Here is a 21752-nt window from a genome sequence, read left to right on the forward strand (position 1 = left end):
AAAATAATAGGTGTTTTTTTTAAAGATCAACTATAACCAGTGTTTCAACGTTGGTGTTGAAATGCATTCTTCAGGAAGCAATCTTTATGCTGTAACAATAAAAACGTTGAAGAATTCTGTATCACGATTGATAAATTGATTGGTGTTGGTTAAACTGTGCATTATGTAATTATGAAATAACTGAAGCTGAATAATCCAATAACTTACTTTATACAACAATCTTCAAGTATCTTCTGATAATTGAAGTTCCTGTTTATCGATAGATAATTTGACACCTTGTGAGATCGAACTCTCCAAATGGAATTTTGATTCTTTAATCATGGGATCATGAGTAATGAGTTTATCTATTTAAAAATAAAGTGATTCTGCTTTTTCTTTAAGTCTCTGCTATAAAAAATTTTCATCACGCATAATGCTCACAAGGAACCTTATAGGTACTGTCTTTTACCATTAGACTTTTTCTATCTCCAAGTTGGTTTGAAACTCGTTTCCATTCACCTTCTACCTCGCAATTTGACCAGCCCTTTTCTATTTCAGCAATTTTATTGTTATCTCACTCTCTAATAAGAACTCAGAATAAGTTCTACTTTGCATAAATTAGACATGATTTTCTGCATCTCATGACGCTCTTATGTACAGGAGGATGAGAGAGTAAGGAGTAAGTTTATCATAAAATGATAATAGTAACAGTTTGTAGCATTCAACGTTTTTATTCTAGTTCACTGTGTTTTCTTGTGCATATCACGACAATAAACTGAAGGATTGATTGAAATAACTTGAAATAAAGTTAATCAATGAAATAATAGGCGGCAAAGATGAAAATTCCAAACACTATTGTGATTGCGATGTTAAAATGCATTTGTGTTAAAGCACTGTTGCCCGAACAATGAAAACCGTTAAAATTATTCAAGAAAATAATTCCAAGATATTCTAGCAGATTGAAAATGCTATGGCTGTCCTCCAATGATTTATTCAGTTTCAGATGTTCATACTACGATATAAGCTGGTTGTTTAGTTAGTTAGTTAGTAACTGGTTACTTGCTATTTTAATTTATTTTGGTTTGAACAATTTTTTGGATGTGTCGTTATTATTCTGTGTGAATGTTGTCATAAAGAGAAATAAAATAAATTTGAATAAGTCCCTTGGGAATTAAAAGTATAAGACAAAACAATAATTTATAATAGTAGACAATTCATTTTATTAGAAATTGTACTCTCCCAGCAATATTAGAAGAAAAAAGAATTATCTATAGGCTTACTGGTAATCTCTAATATTTCGAATTCAATATCTTCCAACAAATTTCATAAAATAAGACCTCATATTTATTTTCCTTCAAATTGTTCTATTTATAGTTGTTCAATCAACTTATTGATTGTGGAGCTGGAATTTGAAGTTTGGCTTGCTTTCATTCTAGTGAGCAAGACAATGTTGGTTTATGTCTTCTATGCATGGTATCTACATACGCAAAATGTCATTGTTTATAACAGCACAGTAAGAAGACCGGAATTAAATTGGTATAGAGTTTGGATGCACGGCGCCTGGATCTTCTTGTTTTGTTTACTTAGCGAATTCCTTTTAGTCTGGCAGTACTTGGTTGGCGGGGTGGGGATGTGCCATATCGTCAGAACAAATGCTCATAGCTCACCAGCTCAGTCAGTCTCAGTAGTTTCAGTACTCAACTGCTACTGAGTACAGTTCACATTACGAGGACCTACCATGTTTGAGTGCAAAAAGTGCGGACAGTTTTTTGTTGGCAGGAGCCAATTGCTTGTGCACTCAGTAAGAGATTGTTCAGATTTGGCAACGGCAACTCCAGACATTGATGAGGTGAGTGGATTGAGATAAATTTTCTTAATATTATAGAAACACTAGCTGACCCGCCCGTGCTTCGCCACGGGTAAAAATGTGGTAGACATTTTCATTTTAAACAGTGAGACAATTTTCAACCACTATAAAAAAATTCTCAGTCCATGTTTGTCATTTTAACTCCTTTTTACCATTATCTGAATGGCGCAATTTGTTTGAGTTGTTTATTCTTGTAGTAGCTTAAGTATTGGTTCACCATCTTGCAGTCTCGCATATATCAGTAGGCCTATTACATAAATCTCATGTTTTTTAGGTACAATTTTCAATTTTTCTCCAGAATAATGAGCAACCTATATCAATAATTTCAATGATATTATAAAACTTGAAGCATGAAAGAAATTCTTAAAAAAAATAAATTAGTCTTCCTTTAATGTTTCCAACCGTAAGCGATTTTTTGTATGATTACAATTATTATAGAGCAATATCCCACGAGCCCCAGACCTTCCTTATTTTATAAAAGCTGAAACTTTTTCTGTGCATGCCCCCTATACAGGTAAGAGTAACCAAAACAGCGAGTATGAAATTTGGGTAGTAAGGGGGTAGTGAAGGGGTGAAAAAAGGACATTAGGTACTTTCGTCATATTATAAAGGCTGAATTTTACATATATTACTCGGGGTAACTCAAGAAATATTGTACTCCATTCCCAGATACCTATGACGGTTGCTACCCCCTGCCAGACACCCCGAACTTAAAAAAATATAAATATACTTTTGTTATAGTATAAAAACTGAATTTCATATATATTACTCGGGGAAACTAGGGAAATATTGTCATCCATTGACAGACACTGGTGACGGTTGCTACCCCCTGCCAGACACCCCTAACTTAAATACTTAAAAAAATTATAATTACAGTCTACTTTTGTGATAGTATAAAAGATGAATTTCATATATATTACTCGGGGTGACTCTAGAAATATTGTCATCCATTGCCAGACACCTATGACGGTTGCTACCCCCTGCCAGACACCCCTAACTCAAAAAAATTATAATTATACTTTTGATATAGTAGAAAAGCTGAATTTTATATATATTACTCGGGGTAACTCCAGAAATATTGTCATCCATTGCCAGACACCTATGACGGTTGCTACCCCCTGCCAGACACCCCTAACTTAAAAACTTAGAAAAATTATAACTATACTTTTGTTATAGTATAAAAGCTGAATTTCATGTATATTACCCGGGGTAAATGTAGAAATATTGTCGTCCATTGCCAGACACCTATGACGGTTGCTACCCCCTGCCAGACACCCCTAACTTCAAAAATTAAAAAAATTATAATTATACTCTTGATTTAGTATAAAAGCTGAATTTCATATATATTACTCGGGGTAACTCTAGAAATATTGCCATCCATTGCCAGACACTTGTGACGGTTGCTACCCCCTGCCAGACACCCCTAACTTTCAATGTGTCTGGCAAGATGTAAAAACCATTAAAACTGTCTGGCTATTGAGGTAGAAAATTTTTTGGTCCCCAAGTAACACAATTTATATAAAGAAAATCTTTTATACTATTATGAAAGTATAATTATTATTCTTCAAAGTTTATTACATTGGGGGTGTCTTGCTGGGGGTGGCAACTGTCATCAGTGTCTAGCAATGGAAAACAAGATTTCTAGAGTTAGCCCGAGTAATATATGTAAAATTCAGCCTTTATACTATGACGAAAGTAATGTCCTTTTTTCACTCCTTCACTACCCCCTTACTGCCAAAGCAACCACTACCCAAATTTCATACTCGTTGTTTTGGTTACTCTTACCTGTATAGGGGGCATGCACAGAAAAAGTTTCAGCTTTTATAAAATAAGGAAGGTCTGGGGCTCATGGGCTCTTGGGCTATTATTGTTCTTATTACTCTATCGAGAAACTTATAATTCATATAATGTTATTCTTTTTCTTAGGAAGCTGAAACAACAGCTGATGACGAGGATGCAGATCCCAATTGGTCACCTACACCACTTAGAGGTGGGTTCCAATTCCATATAAATATATTTTCCAATGCGCGTGCTTCTTTCATGAGATCAAATCTGTTTGCAAAAAGTGGAATAAATTAATTTAAAAAAATGGTCCATGCCAGAAATTGAATTCAGAACAAACAGGATGGTAGTCAGTTCCTGTTAATACTATATAACTTGGAGGACAAAATAAATATCTTTCCCTATTAAAATTGTTTAGCGCCTTAAAAGTCAACGTCGACAAACTACAACCCCAAAATGAATTCACATGTGTGTGAAGTCTTAATTGTATCACATAATTTTGGTACACATCTTTATTATCTTCCAGCAGCTCATGCATCATGAATGACGTTTTTCATGCAATATTAGTATTTAAAAGTATTGCCGTAGCAAGTAATCTCAATAGCAAAAAGCTAAGGAAGCTAGGTAAAATGGGGCTTGGAAATATCAAAATAGGAGCAAAGAGGCGAGAGGCTATTTTAATAGGTAGATTGAAACTTAAAAGCAGTAATGGAAAATTCAGGTGCAAAAATGCTTCGTCCACATTAACTACACTATGTTCACTGTACCTACTACTACTTCTCATTTAAGGTTTAATCAATATCTACTTTGTTTTTATATATATTTTTTTTTAGATACCACAATTTCATGTTTGACACATGATGACATCGAGTCATCTCCAATAACTCAAGAGCAGATTGAAGAAGCAGCAATTGTGGAAGCAATCATCTGTGCTGAAGATGTGAGTCAAATTTTTGTAAGAAATTATTTTTGTTTGTTCAGTTTGCTGCTTGTATCTGTGTTTGGAAAAAATCAAGGACTTTCTATGTCTTATTTATCATCTTACTAGGACATCCCTGGTCGTACAAAACTGTGACTATTGAACTACGTAACACAGTTTTCAATCCTTCTCCTTCTCTCCTCTCATCACCACCCCTCTCCTACCATCACCTTTCTCCTATTAATAAAATTAATCAATAAAATCAATCCTCCTATCATCTCTTTTCCTCTTCTTTCCTCTCCACTTCTCTCCGCTTATCTCCTCTCCTTCTTCCTCTCTCTTCTATCCTCTCCGCTCCTTTTTTTCTCTCCTCCCCTCTCATCTATTCCTCTCTCCTCTCTTTTACTCTCTTTTCGTTTCTTTTACTCACCTCACCATTTCCTTCTCTCTCCCTGTCTTTTTCTCAATGTCTTTCTTTATCTTTCCCTCTTTCCCTCTCTCCTACTCTCTTTCCCTTCTTTCCTTTTTCTTCCTTCTCTCCCCTCTCTTACTCCTCCCTCATTACCTTTGTTTCTCCCTCTATTCTCTTTCTCTCATCCTCTATCTTTCTCTTTCTCTGCAAAAATTCCAAATTCAAAAAGCATAATGAAAAATAAAATTCTTGTTTCAAAACAGCTGATCACAAGTTGAAATGTGAAAATTTTCAGCTCACCTATCCCTATGTAAAGCAATGGCAAAAATTGAAACTTTGATTGTTCTTAAAATTTGAAAATTTTAATCTCGAATCATAACTTAAGTTTTCATAGCTAACTAAACTTCTCATACTCTTCACCAACATGATTCTCAGTAAAATGTAGTCTTTCTTTTGTTGTATTCATACTGTAGCTGAAATGGATCAAAAATTGAGAATAGGATCCTATCAATTTATAGCATAAGTTTGTGATTCCTACTTTGTCAGAAGTAGATATTTACTTCTCCTTCTTAATATCTTAATACTGTATACTAATAAATTTGACAAAATAGCCTATCATATCATATTTGCCTATCATATTTTTTATTGTTATCCCATCTTTTTTATTTTTCAGGAATATGGGATGTCATCTTGTGACGAATCATATAAAGACTCCAATTGGAAACCTTTACCACATGAAGGTAGGTTCAGTTTTATAAAAATTATAACATATTTTAATACAGATAAATCCTACACCATTTCAAAGACTAGGGGTGAGAAATTGCACAAATTAATGAGCCATAATTTTTCTCACATGTTTAGAATTACTCAGACTACAATTACATTTTCTTTAGAAATTTGAATACACCACCAACCTATTAATAATATTGTTCTAGTTCTAATAACTATCCCAAATTCATATATTTATAGATTTATACTATCATAAATATTATAGATACTCTCTATTCTAAATATTCTCTATTCGTCTAATCTGTTCTCTGTGCTATAACCTATATATTATAAACTGACTGGTGTTACAGAGTATTTATTTGCAAATTTTAACTGAATCTTTTCCAAATTTCAAATCCAGACTAAATCTTTTTTTAATTAAGATTTAGTGTTTTTTATTCAAATTGATTCTTATACAAATTAATTTGATTTTTTCAGAAAACTCAATGTATCAAGAAAAAAGTAGTGGGCCAACTGGTAGTGATAAAGAGCATACAGCTCGGAGAAGGCTCTTCACTGACGACAACAAATCAACTGACAATGACTCAAAAAGTAAGATGTTGAAATTTTATGAGTATATCTGTAACTCTAGTGATGGATTATTTCCAATGCCTAATCTGCTTAGACATCTTTTCACATCTTCTATATATTAATGCACAGTTGGAAGAGTGAGATCTCAGTAACTACTAAACCGATTTTCAAGATACATGGCTCAAATTAAAGGGGAGAATGTGCAGGTTTGCCAAATTTCCTTCGAAGTTACATATTTTCTAAGGGCTACGCCTCACAACCCTTCAAAGGATGAATCAATGCAACTATTATGGAAGAATAGAATTCAGTTATTATAATACAGAAAGTATTGCTTTCCAAAAAAATTAAGGTACCCAAATTTCAAGATTTCTATACGTTTCAAGGTCCCCTGAGTCCAAAAAAGTGGTTTTCATCAGATTTCCATCAAAATATGGTGTGGCACACTCACATAACTTTCCTTGCCATTATTTTAAAACGATTTCCAATTTTAATAAAGTACCTTATTGCATTATTTTATACAGAATTGGATTATCAATCTGACGAACACACAAGCACATTCAGAAAGCTCCATTTCAATATTATCATAATATAAACACATAGTCACAGTCTACTAAATTATATTCACGAGAATGTTGTTCTTTAGGGTGGAGAAAAACTAGAAAAAATGCTCAATTTTCATACTAGGAGAAAAACTCAAATTGGTAATGACTCAGAACAACGAGTAGAATATGATAACATTTTAAAAAATTCAAGTATTTCCAATTTCATGATTCATAAGAAAGCTGGAGAGAAGAAGGCCTTCATCAGCGTTTTTAAAGATCAAAGCGTTCACTGCCCACATCGGAGTGAGGCTCCAATGAAATCTGATGTCGGTGATAATAAGAACTCTCTCAATACAACTAGAATTGCAAAGAAATAAATCGATTATTCTAATAAGAGTAGGCCTTTGAAAGTTTGATTCTCTGTCTTGTTTATCTAACCAGACTTTCTTTGATGTTATACAAGTATAGTTTCTATAAAGGTACATAGTTTACAGTACAATGTTGTGTCATTGACATAATGCTATTTCCCGCCAATTATTTTCCCGCGAACTGAGCTGACAAGTTCGACGCAGTCTCAAAACATTTCCGAAGTTTTGACAGCAATCAATGAGTCATGACCAGCGACCACATAATTCATTTGTATTATGTGGTCGCTGGTCATAACACAGCAATAACTAATATTGCCGCAGCAGTCAGGGGCGTTCTAAGGTATTCTGGCACCTGTGGCGGTATATCAATTTGTCACCACCCCGCTTATAATTATGTTAATATCAAGTGAATTTCATAATATAGTAATTATATCATTTGAATTTACTTCTTGTGTTTCAAATAATTTCAATGAAATTTCTTATTTCAATTTTAGGGAAATTTCTCTTGGATTCTCTGAATTCCAATATGGAAATTTATAAACGCCAGAGAAAGGATTTGGAGAAAGCTGGGAACACAAGTTCCGCAAGAAGAAAAGGAAGGAGAATTCTTCAATATAAAGAGGCGATTGAGAAGGTGAAACATGGATTGGAGATTAACATCGACAGCTTGCCTGACCCGGTTCCAGATGAGCAACCAGTACAACCAGAACCACAAATAAATACCAATTATCAGGTGTGTGAACAAACTATTCATAAATAGAAATTAATCATAGTCTAACGTATGAACTATTCATATATATTTTATTGAAATGTGAAACAGGAACAAAAGCAGTAAGGTTGTGCAACAGGCTTTTTTCAGGCAGCTAGTTGAATTTGGGACATGTCAGTTGAAAAACTAGATTCTCACATTCGCCAATAAAAAATCATTGTCTGAATATTCCATCCAGCACTTATTAAATTTCATTGTCTGTGCCTCATCTAGCAAGTCATATTGTGTTTCCAGCATTTATTCTCATTACATAGAACATATTTCATTTCTGTGAGGTATTCTCAACAGCAATATTGATATTGTAAATTTATTTGATGCTAAATACTATTCTATCATTATACTATTATACTATTCTATACTATTCACTATCACTAAATGCTACTTGTAATTAAAGAGGTTAAGGAATAATGAAGTCTGAAAAATAATAAAGGCTTCTAAGGGATAAATTTCATTTCAAGTGATCATACCAGTGATTCAGCATCATACTGAGCTATAGTCGGCATGGCACAATAAAGTCCCTGTATAGCATTGGATAGCCCGCAATCCAGGGACTCTCTCGTGCCATGCAGACTATAATAAGTTTGTAAATAAATCACCAATGGAGCTATCAGGGAGCAGGCCTACTAGTGCATACTTAATTAGACTACCAAGCCACAGAGGGCCTGGCCAACAGGTGAAAATTTACGTTTGACCAACAGGTGAGGCACTGTCGGCTAACAGGTGTAATGAGCTGTGGACTGCCAGGATTGTTGCTTGATAATCCCGCTAAGACATAAGAATGCAGTATATGCTTCTTAGAACATCACTTGTCTACTGACCACAAGCGTATGCTCTGCATAGGCTACAGGAATTTAAAGACTAAGTGTTGCCTAATTTGCATTTTGATTGTATCCTTGTGACACTGGTGTATATTGGTAATTTATTGAAAACTTAGAAGTTTCCATAAAGTGATGAAATCATTGTTGACAATTAAAATATGAGCATCATCCACCTGGAATTGGAAATATTATTATTACTTACAAACTAACTCCGACTTCCTTCATACAATCATAATGAATACCAATGGAACAAATATCCCTTTTGGAAGCCATGTTGAACAAGCCTACAGTATCATTTGATTAATGTAAGAGGTGATTCTATAAAAAAATTATGAATAAATACACAGCTACTGTTACAACATAGGACTACATAGGATACATACATTTAGTAAATAGGAAAAGTTATAATCTGATTCTATTTCTGGTTTCAGTGTTAATGATGAACTAAAATAAAACCAAACTAAATGGCGTATTGTATTCATATTGGTTTCTAAGTAACCATCTTCGATCAGTTTAACTTGGTGGTTGATTTTAATCCAATTATGTCGATTACATTGGTTAGAAGTTGCAGTCTAGAATATTAATTTTATCATTTTGCCTTTTCGTCTTTGATTTGTTTTTTTGCAAGTGTGATTGGTGCACTTGTGATTGGTGTGAGAGCAATACCAATCTTCCAAATAGCTATTTTTTCTTCAATGAATTATTTTTAGAGTTGCCCTTATAAAAGCTGTACTTATCGCATTTGAAAGCATCAAATTTAGGTCAGTAATAGAAAAATTATATTTATTCTAAAAATGACTTGCTGTAAAATCTTATAAATATTGTTATCAATATTATAATACTATTGATGATAGTATTATAATATAAAGAATATAAAAAAATTAATAATAATATAGTAATGAACAATATTATAATATTATTTATATTACTTTACAGCAAGTGTAAGATCCATTTTAGAATCAATATAATTTTACTACCACTAATCCAAATATTACAACTTGCTTATTCAAAAGTTAATCATGACAAAAATAACGGAAATTATATTGTTTCTTAAATGTATCTTGGGATTCCTGTGGAGTCATATAATAAAAATTGTTCATATCATATTGTATTATCAATATAATATTATTCGTATGACTTTTCAGCAAGCCTGAGAGTCATTTTAGAATCAATATACTTATCATTTTATTATTTTGTATCATGATGGAGTTTTTTAATGAGCACTTGTAATAGTACCTCTTAACAATACCCTGTTATTAAATGTGATGTTTCAATTGTTATTGCAGCCACCAGCAGAAGTCCCTGACACTACCAAGATTCCCAAGCTACCAGGGAAAAAACGAAATTATTGTTTGTTCTGCGAGAAATTAGTGAAGGAGTATGCTGTACATATCGAGAGGCACCATGCTGACACTGAAGAGGGGAAAGCACTGTTATCGATAAGTGAGAAAAATGGGAGGTTGAGGGGGCAAATGAAAAAAAAAATAACGGATGTACTCCGTAAAAAGGCTAATGCAATTTATAATGCAAAATTAATGAAAGGGAACACAACTGACCCAATTGATGAAATTATTTTGGTAAAGAAGAGACATAAGAATCTGAACCCATCTGCAGAGAATACGAGGGAATGTTTGTATTGCAAGGGTTGGTATAAGAAAGATCGAATGTCTATTCATTTGAAAAAATGCCAACAATATCTGAATCAAATAAAGAGTTGTACTTCAACCTCTATGCACTTGGTCAAGGAACATTCTATGCCTATATTGATGGTTGGAGAAATTTGTGGAGCTAGTCAAGAACTAAAACAAGAAGTTCTACTACACATGAATAATGACGAAATAAAAAGAAATGCTATTCATGATGCACTTATAATGAGGTTCGGCAGTGAATTCCACAGGAGTAGAAGGGAGAGAATCCATTGGAATTACACGGCATCCAAGATTCGTGACCTCACTAGTTTGCTGATTGCTGTGAAAAAGATAAATCCAAGCATTAAAACTTTGGATGACTGTTGCAATCCGGCCCAATTTCAAAATATAATAGAAGCTGCATTGAATCTCAGTGGTTACAATCCAAATACAGGAGCCATTAAAATACCATCAATAGCTTACAGGCTTTGTCACCCACTGAAAATAGCTGTATCTGTTGCCATGAGTGATGTTCTGTGTAAGGAATATGAGAACGATTCCCAGGACTTGAGGAAGTACAAAATGTTCAAACATTTCCTACAATTAATAGACCGTCAATGGGCAAATAAGCTCGGTAGAATAGCTACCAGAATAAGAAAGGAGGCTCAAGCTGGGAAAGTGCAGAAATTTGCTTTGGAAGAAGACATAGTGAAGCTCTGCAACCATATTGTAGGAAAATATAGGAATCTGATTAAGAGACTTCATGATGAAGTAAACAAAGAATTACTCTATGATGAAATCATGGATATGCTCATTTGCCACATAATGTGCCTCATTCGACGGCGCCCAGTTGATTTCAAGCGAGCAACATTAACTCACTACAGGCTCCTTGATCGTCAAGATGATTTACTAGAAATGGTAAAAGGAAGAACTTCTGACAGAGAGCTGAATTCTCAATTGGGATCCTCGGACATAGAAAAATGTAAAAACTTTCATATTTTCTATGTCCCAGGAAAAAATTTAGAAATAGTCCCAATTGTACTGACACCTCTAATGAAAAGTGTGATGGACTGTTTGATAAAATATAGGGATACTGTTGGAATTGAAGGAGAATCTGGGAATGGAAAGCTGTTTGTTTTTTCTGCAATGCGAGAAGTAAATCCGGGGGTTTGTCTGAGGAAAGTGAAAAGCAATGTCCATTTGAAAAGTCCACAAACACTAACTGGCAATGGGCTTCGACACCAAGCAGCTACTTTTAGCAGGCTTCATTCTCAGCATCCTCAGTACCAAGACTTTTTAGCAAGTGCACTTGGTCACTCGCTGGTTGTGCATAAAAAACATTACGACTTGCCAACCAGTGTTTTGCAGAAATTAATAGTTTGCCCAATCTTACATGAGATGACTCTGGGGAAGGAAAAGGGACAAGGTAGTCAGACGGAAGAAGCACGAGCAGGCGATGAACATAATCCTCCAACCAAAGAATTGTCGGATGAAGCACTAGTTGACAATGAAGATGATCCTCCAACCGAAGAATTGTCATTTTTGGAAGAAGCACAAGCTGAAAATGAAGATAATTCATCCGAAAAATTGATTGTTGACAACAGACGTATTGAGCATGATCAAATTAGTGAAGGAAAATGCAAAACACAGAGAGATCAGCAAGGAAAACAATACAAACTAAGAAGAAAAATATCAAGACACAGAGATAAACATCAAGAATCCCCTGAAAGTTCAGAATCTGAGTTTAAAAGATTTGAAGGGAACCATTCTTCAGAGTCAGAGTTTGAAGGATTGGGAAGGGAATCATTCTTCAGAGTCAACGTTTGAAGGAGCCTCAAAGTCTGAGCTGGGACTCTCCAGTAGTGAAGAAGAAGAAGATAAGAAACTTGGTGAGAAAAATGAGAAATTCCGGAAACATAGATGGACTCTCCATGAACAGGAATTAGTTTTCAGAAGGTATGAGAAATATATTATTTCAAAAACCCTTCCACCAAGATCTGATGTGGTAGTCTTTTTCAAAGTTTGTACAAAGTTCAGTACAAAGTTTGTATACATATATACATAATATCATCACAAGAAAACAAAAAAATGTTTCCCCAATGGTGAAAAAAAATTCTTCATAACATTTGAAATTGATCTAGTTCTTGTCTTTTTAATAATTGTATAGAGTGTGCAATTAAACTTGCAAAGGTTTTTTAGACTTCCTAAACATTTGTGCGATTCCAACTCATTTTACTAAGACTCAGTTTTATCAAGATACAACAAGACATTGTCTCTGGTAATATTGGATACAAGTGACATGTTTGTCGAGTAATACTTATTGCAATTTCAACTCATTCTACTAAGAAACAGTTTATCAAGTTTCATGAACAAGGAAACAGTACTTTGAATTCAGGACATTTTTCACACTTATAAATGAATTATTGAAAGATTACAATTGTGTGCTCACTAGCCTTATTTTCCAAATTCAATAAAACAAGATTGAAAGGAAACTTCAGGTTTCACAAGAAAAGTTGTGAATTATCAATAATTAGCTCCTGTACTCTTTAATTATATTTAATTACTTTTTGTGCATCAGTAGCGACTAGTTTTTCATGGGAATTTTCTCATAAAATTAATTAAAAGTTCCTTTTTTGACATTTAATCTTAATTTTTAATTCTGATATTTAGTTTATCTCTCCATTTTCAAGAATTATTTTGTGTTTGCCACTTTCATCTGCTTTTATCTATTTTCCTATAATTATTGTAACATGTTCTAACTATTATATAATCAACCTTGAAGCTGCCATATAATTAAAAAGAATGTTAATTTATATTTGCTACTTGTTGGAATGAAATTCCTGTTGCAGGCTACTAAAGCGATTAAATAATATACATCTATTTTATGGAGTTCATTATATTTTTTAATATGTAATCAACGATTCAATTCAAGTTCAAATCCCATTAGAAATATGAAAGTCACAAGCAATAAATTTGGTGCATAATCGTGATATTATTGGAAATCAAAATTTACTTACAAAATCAAACAGTCGTAGTTAGTGAATGTAAAGTTTTTTTTCAAAAATGTTTTAAATTTTGTGACTAATGAATAACAACTTCATGAGTAACTAGCTTCTAATAACTTGAAAAATATTTATTTTCATCAGCAATAATTCTAGAGTTAGTCCAATACCGAGTTCTAGTCAATACTGCAAACTTCATTTCTCATTTCTATCAAAATTTTTGATTGTTTTTTATATTGACAATAATATCAATTTCAGTTATAAATGAATTCCTGTAATCTTAAAGTTGATTGATTAGTTTTCTAAATATGATACTATTGTTTACTATATTTTGTTGGATTGATTTTGTCTACAACCGATGATAGAATTCCAATGCATATCTCTTAAAAATACTTTTCCTATTTTTAAGCTAACTTCTTGATAATATTATGACCATTGTCGGTTGTTGTGATATTCCTAGAGAATGTCAAAAAGCCTATGCAGCATATTATATTATACTTTTTTGAAAATTTACTTCAAAATAGTTTCAATTATCACGTTTCTTTTCCATATAAATGAATTTTATAGGTACTCAAATTTAAACATTCTTGCTTTATTCATAACTATTGTTGCAAAATATTCTTCCATTATGAGTCAAATGAAATTATAGGATTATTTATGTAATGAGTTACCATTAATAGTAATTTCATGCTAAGCTCAACCTTTATACTTAATTGTTTAAATTTACTTTACTGTAGAATTAATGTAGTTGTATCAATTTTATTCATTCAGTTGTATCAATTCATTATTCATTGTGACAACTGATATTATACTATATTGTTAATAAATCGTAATGAATACCAAAAACTATCATTATTGTGTTATAATTCTTGATGTCTAATTTTCTACCAATTGCACTAATTATTTTGTGATTACTTTATCATTTCCAGACTACAAATCCTGAAGAGAATTAATTAAAAATTTGGTTGATTCATTATAACTTAATATAATATGTTTGGTGGATGTCAACTATTCATAGGGTGTGTGAAAGTTATACACTTATCTTCATAATCTAATTTCAAGGAAGCAGAAAAATGTTTCTCCAATGATCAAGAAAGTTTTAAATAGAATTTGAAGTCATATTTCCAAATTGTAAAAAATTATACATTGATAGATAATCATTCTACTTTCATCTTTATAATAAGTTTCTTTCTTCTACAAGTATATTATAAGTATTTGTTCATTGTATTATTATTATTGATAAATTACAGATTGTACTATTAAAACTTTGTTGATCATTGGAGAAACATTTTTCTGTCTTTGCATTTAATCAATTATGCTTGTTTCCACTTATACCAAGAATTACTGATTACCTTGTAGATAATTTTGTTCTTATTGTAGCTTTTGCAGAAGGTACTATATCCCTAATGGTGATTTCAAGATTACTTTTTTAATTCTGTGAATAATCTGTTAGTAAAAACAGACTCTAAATGAACAGGGAACAGGTTTTAAAAGTTAATAAATGTATATTTTAACAAAAACACATAATTACGAGTACGGTATTTATAAGTATTTGAACGTTGTATTATCATTAATAATTTTCACATTGTACTATTGAACATTTTATTGGTCATTGGAGAAATATTTTTCTGCCTTTGCATCTAATCAATTTCGCTTGTTTCCACTTACCAAGAATTACTGATCACCTTGTAGATAAGTTTGTTTCTATTTTAGCTCTTGCAGAGGGTACTATATCTCTAATGGTGATTTCAAAATAACTTTGTTAATTCTGGGAATAATCTGTTGGCAAAAATGGATTCTAAATGAATAGGAAACAAGTTTTAAAAGTTAAGAAAAGTATATTTTACTAACAAAAACACATATTTTACAAGTAAGCCTATATTATAAGTATTTGAACATTGTATTATTATTAATAATTTCCACATTATAAAATTAAAACTTTCTTGATCATTGGAGAAACATTTTTTTGAGTATTTTTTCAAAGTAGGTATATAAGAACCAAATTCATGGCCTGTGCAAAGCATGTATTTTGTATATGTATCCAAGATTGAGTTATTATCAAATCAAATATTGACAATAAATTGTACATTATATATATTTTTCTATCAATCAATTTTCCTTTTCCTCCACTTATCAGGAATACATAATTGATTAACTTGTGAATAATTTGAACATACTTAATCAACTGCCTGTGATTGAATTTTCTTCAAATTGTTTGTAAAAACATCATTATCAAACATTTAAAACATTGATTCTCTTGTTATTGTGGCTGTCAGAGAAGGTACTATATCCCTAATGGTGATTTTGAAATAACTCTGTTATTAATCTGTAAATGATCTGTTTTTCACTAATTCTGACGGCCAAAAAATTAGGCGACAGAGATTTTGCGCTGTTGTCAGGTATGAAACCGGTAAAGTGTGGTGAGGAGACGTCAAAAATTGCGTGCTCTTCATCACGAATTGGCAACGCTGTGCTCTTGGGTGTCAGAGTTGATTCCCGTGCATGATTTGAGTAGTCAGCTGGCAAGACTTGACAACAGCTCAAAATGTTTCAGCCACATTATTTCGTGTCCGCCAGTATAGGCTGCGTACTTAATTTTTTTATTATTTCACAATATTATTTCTATAGAAGCCCACTAATATAAGTTCGACAACAAAGTAATTTGAGTTATTTTGTATATAATGTTTTCAACTTATCATTGATTCTTTGAATTTTCTTTTTGTCAAAGATAAAAATGAAGACCTCTGTGAGTACGAACTGTATCTATATGAATCGAATTGATGCTTCAGTACAAGAAACTTTTGATCAGGCAACTGAACCATTGTACATAAAGGTTATTAATTCGAACAATTGCTAAAATTGCCATCCCGAATTCTACTTTTTGTACAGTGGCATTTATTTTGGGTTTTACTTCAACCTATATTGGCCAATAGCAAATCAAGCTGGATTATTTTTGAAGAGTACCGTACCTTATTATTAATGATGATATCATTTGTATTTAGAATCATGTTGGAATTTTGTTGGGGCAGGTTTTGCTATGGTCAACTTGGATTTTAAAGAATCAAATTTTCTACAATAAAATTTCAATTAGATGTGTTCATTTTGCATGAATCTATTTGAATGCCAATGATAAGCATTGATAGCATGGGAAACTTTTAAAAATTATATTATCCATACGTTTAACATTATAATAGCAAATTATATTGAAACGCATATTTGAAAAGGTGATTGATATTACATCAAGTTTTTGGCTATTCAAAAGTTACAGAATTTCTCGATATCAGGTTTATCAATGATTTATCAATGCTACAAGGAATTTGACTTATGTAGTAAAATAAGTAATAATTGGGTTCATAGACGAGCGAAGCGAATTTGCTGCTCTTTTTTGGCTTATCCTTCCCAGCGATCAGTGGTTCAGGGGATAAGGCCATTCTGGATAAAAGCCATTGATGGGAGCAAAGCGAGACTGGTGGCTAGTTGAGAGGTAAAATATTTGCACACCCTGGGAAAACCCCATTTCATCCACCACTCCTCCTCCTCCTGTTTCTTCATCTCCTCCTCCTCCTTCTAGTCCTTCTCCTCCTCCTCCCCTTCCAGTCCTTCTCCTCCTCCTCCTGCTACTGCTGCTTCTTCTTCTCCTCCTCCTTCTCCTCCTCTTCCTTCTAGTCATCCTCCTCGTCCTCCTCCTCCCCTTCTAGTCCTTCTCCTCCTTCTGCTGCTTCTTCTTCTTCTTCTTCTTCTCCTCCTCTTCCTTCTAGTCATCCTCCTCGTCCTCCTCCTCCCCTTCTAGTCCTTCTCCTCCTTCTGCTGCTGCTTCTTCTTCTTCTTCTCCTCCTCTTCCTTCTAGTCCTCCTCATCCCCTTCTAGTCCTTCTCCTCCTGCTGCTGCTTCTTCTTCTTCTCCTCCACCTCCTCCTCTTCCTTCTACTCCTCCTCCTCCTCTTCCTTCTAGTCCTCCTCCTCCTCCTCCTCCCCTCCTAGTCCTTCTCCTCCTCCTCTTCTTCCTCCTGCTTAATCTTCTTCTTCTTCTTCTCCTCCTCCTCCTCTTTTTCCTCCTCCTCCTCCTCCTCCTCCTCCTCCTCTTTTTCCTCCTCCTCCTCCTCCAAGTCGAGCTACCCTGTGATAGGCTACAAATTCCATAACTTGCTACCAACTCAAGTTAGATCCTTGCCAAATAAACGTTTTCTCCAAGTACTTAGATCCTGGTTGATTGTGAATCCATTTTACTCAGTAGAGGAATTCATTACTGCTGATCACAACACCCTAGTCAATTTAATATAATGCTTTTTTTGTCTATTGATACCCAAGTACAGGAGACTAAATTATCTGATCTAATTGTAAATTTGCTTTTACTGATCTGTTTTATTTTATTTATTATTGTCTATTGTATGTATTGTATCTGTGCAATTTATTGTATATTTATTTAATGTGAATTGTGACTTGGCTATATGTAACTTCTATGTTCAACTGGCCCAATAAAAACTTGAAACTTTTTTATACTTTTTAATGACAATATGTTGATATTATTAGAAATTTTTGATTCTTCAATAATAAAGACAAAAAATCTGGTGTGGTACACTCACACAACTTTCCTTGCTCATTGAACTACTAGTAGTTCTGTGAACAGTATACCTCACGCAGTATTCTCATCCACAAGTACCTGATTGAAACTATAGACCTTATGGAAATACAGTAATAGACTGGCTTCTCCACACATCTGTGTAATAACTTGTCAGCTGATTTATGATGAATAATTCTATAGTCTGATTTTTACTCTAATATTGGCGTATGAAGGAAGTTCCTTTTTCCTTTTATATTATCCTTGAAATGCAAAATTTCCAAAAACCTTGTATATACGTCGACGCGCAATTAAAAAAAGAACACACCTGTCAAATTTCATGGAAATCTATTTTCGCGTTTCACCGTAAATGTGCAACATGAAAACATTTAAACATTCAAACATTTAAACATTCAAACATTTAAACATTAAGAGAAATGCCAAACCGTCGACTTGAATCTTAGCTCGGTCAATAAGCCTCATTCTTAAACAAGAATAATTTAGGGGAATAACATAATGACGATTGGCGGCAACATATTTGAAACTACGATCAGACTACTGTATATGTGTATATTATTATTATTATCAGAGTAATTTTTCCTTTATGTAAATTGTGGAATTCGATGATTTTTTAAAAGTCGTCGAAACAGCTGCTCTACAGATGAAATATCTCGACTAAGTGTTTTTTTTATAAACTGCTCACCTACCTACCTCATGCACGAGAAGGAGGTTACACAGTCCATTTCTAAAGGATGGGGTGGAACCCCCATTGGTTTCTCAGGAAAAAGACTCATGCCAGTTGATAGAGCTGATAAATAACTATACAGGGTATGAATTTGAAAAAAATCGGTCAAGTCATTTTTGAGACTTGAAAAAACATGGTTTTTTAGTCATTACCCGCCATTTTTCTCAAGAATATTACGGAGCTCCTGCAATTTTCCTAGAAATGAGACTCATGTCAGTTGATAGGACTTATAAATAGCTATCCATGGTATAAATTTGAAGAAAATCGTTAGAGCCGTTTTTGAGAAATCCGTGAGAAACATGGTTTTTTAGTCATTATCCGCCATTTTTCTCAAGAATATTACGGAGCTCCTGACATTTTCCCAGAAATGAGACCCATGTCAGTTGATAGGACCTATAAATAGCTGGTTTAAAAATCCATGGTATAAATTTGAAGAAAATCGTTGAAGCCGTTTTCGAGAAAAACGTGAAAAACATGGTTTTTTAGTAATTATCCGCCATTTTTTTCCGCCATCTTGAATTGAATTTTATTGAATTTCTTATTGTCGGATCCTCATCCTATAAGGACCTTAAGTTCAAAATTTCAAGTCAATCGGTTTATTAGGAATGGCGGAGTTATCGTGTTCACAGACATACACACACACACACACACTTAAAATAAGGGTACCTTAATTTTTTTGGGAAAGCAATACTTTCCTTACCTATAGTAATAGGGCAAGGAAAGTAAAAAAAGAAAAGTTATTTGATCAGCTGTTTTAGAACACTTGAAATTTGGACAATATGAATGTCAACAATGCTTGACGTCGTCAACTGCGGAAATTTAAGCACAAACGAAAATGCACCTTTAGAAAAAACATAGTTTTGAATGTATAGGCCTAAACGTGGCATGGATTATAAATTTTTCAGCTAGAACAGTTTTTTGAGACAAAGTGCTAAATAAACGTCTATAGTTTTATCAATGCTGTATCGGCAATATGAATACGCATGCAGTTAATATGTCTTTGAATAAAGGTGTTGATATTTTTACAGTACATATATAAATAATTCTCTTCCATTCTTATTTAATTACAATTCCAAAAGTATTCGAGCCCTGATAGAATGATTGACTCAGTGTACAGTCAGTCGAAAATTTTAATATTTAAATGAGGGGTATTTTGGCAAGCTGAACAAAAAAAAAAAATAAGGTCTCATGCACCTTTTCGATATTTCTTCAAATGAAAAATGAGTTTTGTGGGTTGTCAAAACTCCCCCTAAAAGGGAAACTATTTAACTTATCCTATCATTTAGTAAAATAACAATGATTTCTGCATTGAATAACATGTTTCTTGCCAACAACAATGGAACTCTTTGTGAATTTAGATATGACCCACACTTTAGATTTTTTTACAATTCTATTAATTAAATACATGAGAATTGAAGTATTTATTTCAGTCAGTTCATGGTTAGTTGATGGAACTGATTAACAATAAAAAATGATTATAATTTCAACAGTATAGAATTAGTTGAATGAATTGTCGTTGTACTAAATTCTTGGTCAACAATACTTCAATATTGGTATTTGTGGGTTGTCAATTCGGTATATCCATTCATTATATTTCCAGAAGTTATTTTTTTTTAATTAGAAAATATTTTAAGGTCCTATCAATTTATCATTCGTAACAATGAATTATCCAAAACATGAATTTAATCAAAATAAAAAAAGGCCCATATACTTCTGTATGCATGTTCGCGAACGTGTTTGCATGTTTACACTTGTGATGGATAGGCAAAATTGTAGAGCAAACTGCACGACAAATTGTAATGGAGGACTCTGATTGGCTGAAAAGCTCAGCGTTCGGAGTGCGGTACGGCGAACAGTTAAAACTGAGGCGAGCGGCATGGCGAATGGTTCGGAGTACGGTACGGCGAATGTTTAACAGCTGATTTTTAACTTTATGGAACATGCTCATGTTCGCTGAAAGGTGCGATGTTCGGCGGAATGCACGGTTTGCTGCGCGGTTCAAGGTTCGGTTCAGCATGTGTGGTCGCACCTTTAGATGTTACAGGACATTTTATACAGATCACAGGCCAAAGCAATATAATAATCTATACTTCAATAGAGAAAAGAACTGGCTTATGCACGTACGGAATAGGAAAATTATGTTTGACACATAATCACGTCTTAACTACTGGACTGATTAACTTCAAATTTTGCATATAGATTCTTAATTAACTGAGGATGATTATAGGCCTATTTTCGATTCATAAAGATTTGATTACATCAAGTTTTCAGTTTGTCAAGTTTTCAATTTGTCATGCTCCCAGTTGTTGTATGGAAGCAGCTGAACATTTCTTTTAAAAGGGAAATTAGAAGATATGTATGATTGGGAATTCTATTCGAATAATAAAAACAGGTTTCCCGTCAACCAAAATTTCGTCCACCATTTTTGAGATGAAATTTTGAATCCAACTTCAATTTTTTATAAATTGGAAGGTGGTCATATGATATATATGATCTCGATACAGGATTTCAAGAGAAAATATGGTGAAAACCGCACATCGATATCTCAAACCTTTCAAAAGTTATTCTAATTCAAAGATACTGATATATAATCCATCTATCTATCATATTCTATGCTATTATGAAGGAAAGGACTGGCTTATACACGTATACACCTGTAAAGGATAGGAAAATTATGTTTGACGCATCATCACGTCTGAACTACTGGACTGATTTACTTGAGATGTTGCATATAAGTTCTTAATTAACCGAGGATTGTTATAGGCCTATTTTCAATTCTTCTAGATCTCTTAATGCCAAGTTTTCAGTTTGTTAAGTTTTAATATAGACCCTTGTATATATATATATATATATATATATATATATATATATATATATATATATATATATAGATTCATTCCAGAGTTGAATAAATACGTATTTTATAATCAAACTATTAAAGTATTTCTTTTTATCATGGAAAATTCTACAACATCTCTGATTACTAATTCTAATATTGTGAAAAAATACGAAACACATTCATTCATATCAAACAAAGATTGTTATCCGAACAAAACAAATAAGAA

The 21752-nt window shown here is 33.0% G+C and overlaps 2 protein-coding genes across 2 annotated transcripts in view; one reads left to right on the forward strand and one right to left on the reverse strand.

Moving 5' to 3' along the window:
* Window positions 1-21752, reverse strand: part of LOC111045301 (polyamine-transporting ATPase 13A2) — a 144538-nt gene that overhangs the window by 20351 nt on the left and 102435 nt on the right. The window lies entirely within an intron of this gene.
* On the forward strand, window positions 1013-9208 carry LOC120354447. Its single transcript, XM_039441638.1, has 6 exons — window positions 1013-1828; window positions 3773-3836; window positions 4462-4568; window positions 5633-5699; window positions 6166-6279; window positions 7663-9208. Exons 1-6 carry the CDS (start codon window positions 1718-1720, stop codon window positions 7926-7928), a joined length of 729 nt encoding a protein of 242 aa, XP_039297572.1. The 5' UTR covers window positions 1013-1717; the 3' UTR covers window positions 7929-9208.

This window comes from Nilaparvata lugens, chromosome X, assembly GCF_014356525.2.
Source record: "Nilaparvata lugens isolate BPH chromosome X, ASM1435652v1, whole genome shotgun sequence".
NCBI classification, from domain to species: Eukaryota; Metazoa; Arthropoda; class Insecta; order Hemiptera; family Delphacidae; genus Nilaparvata; species Nilaparvata lugens.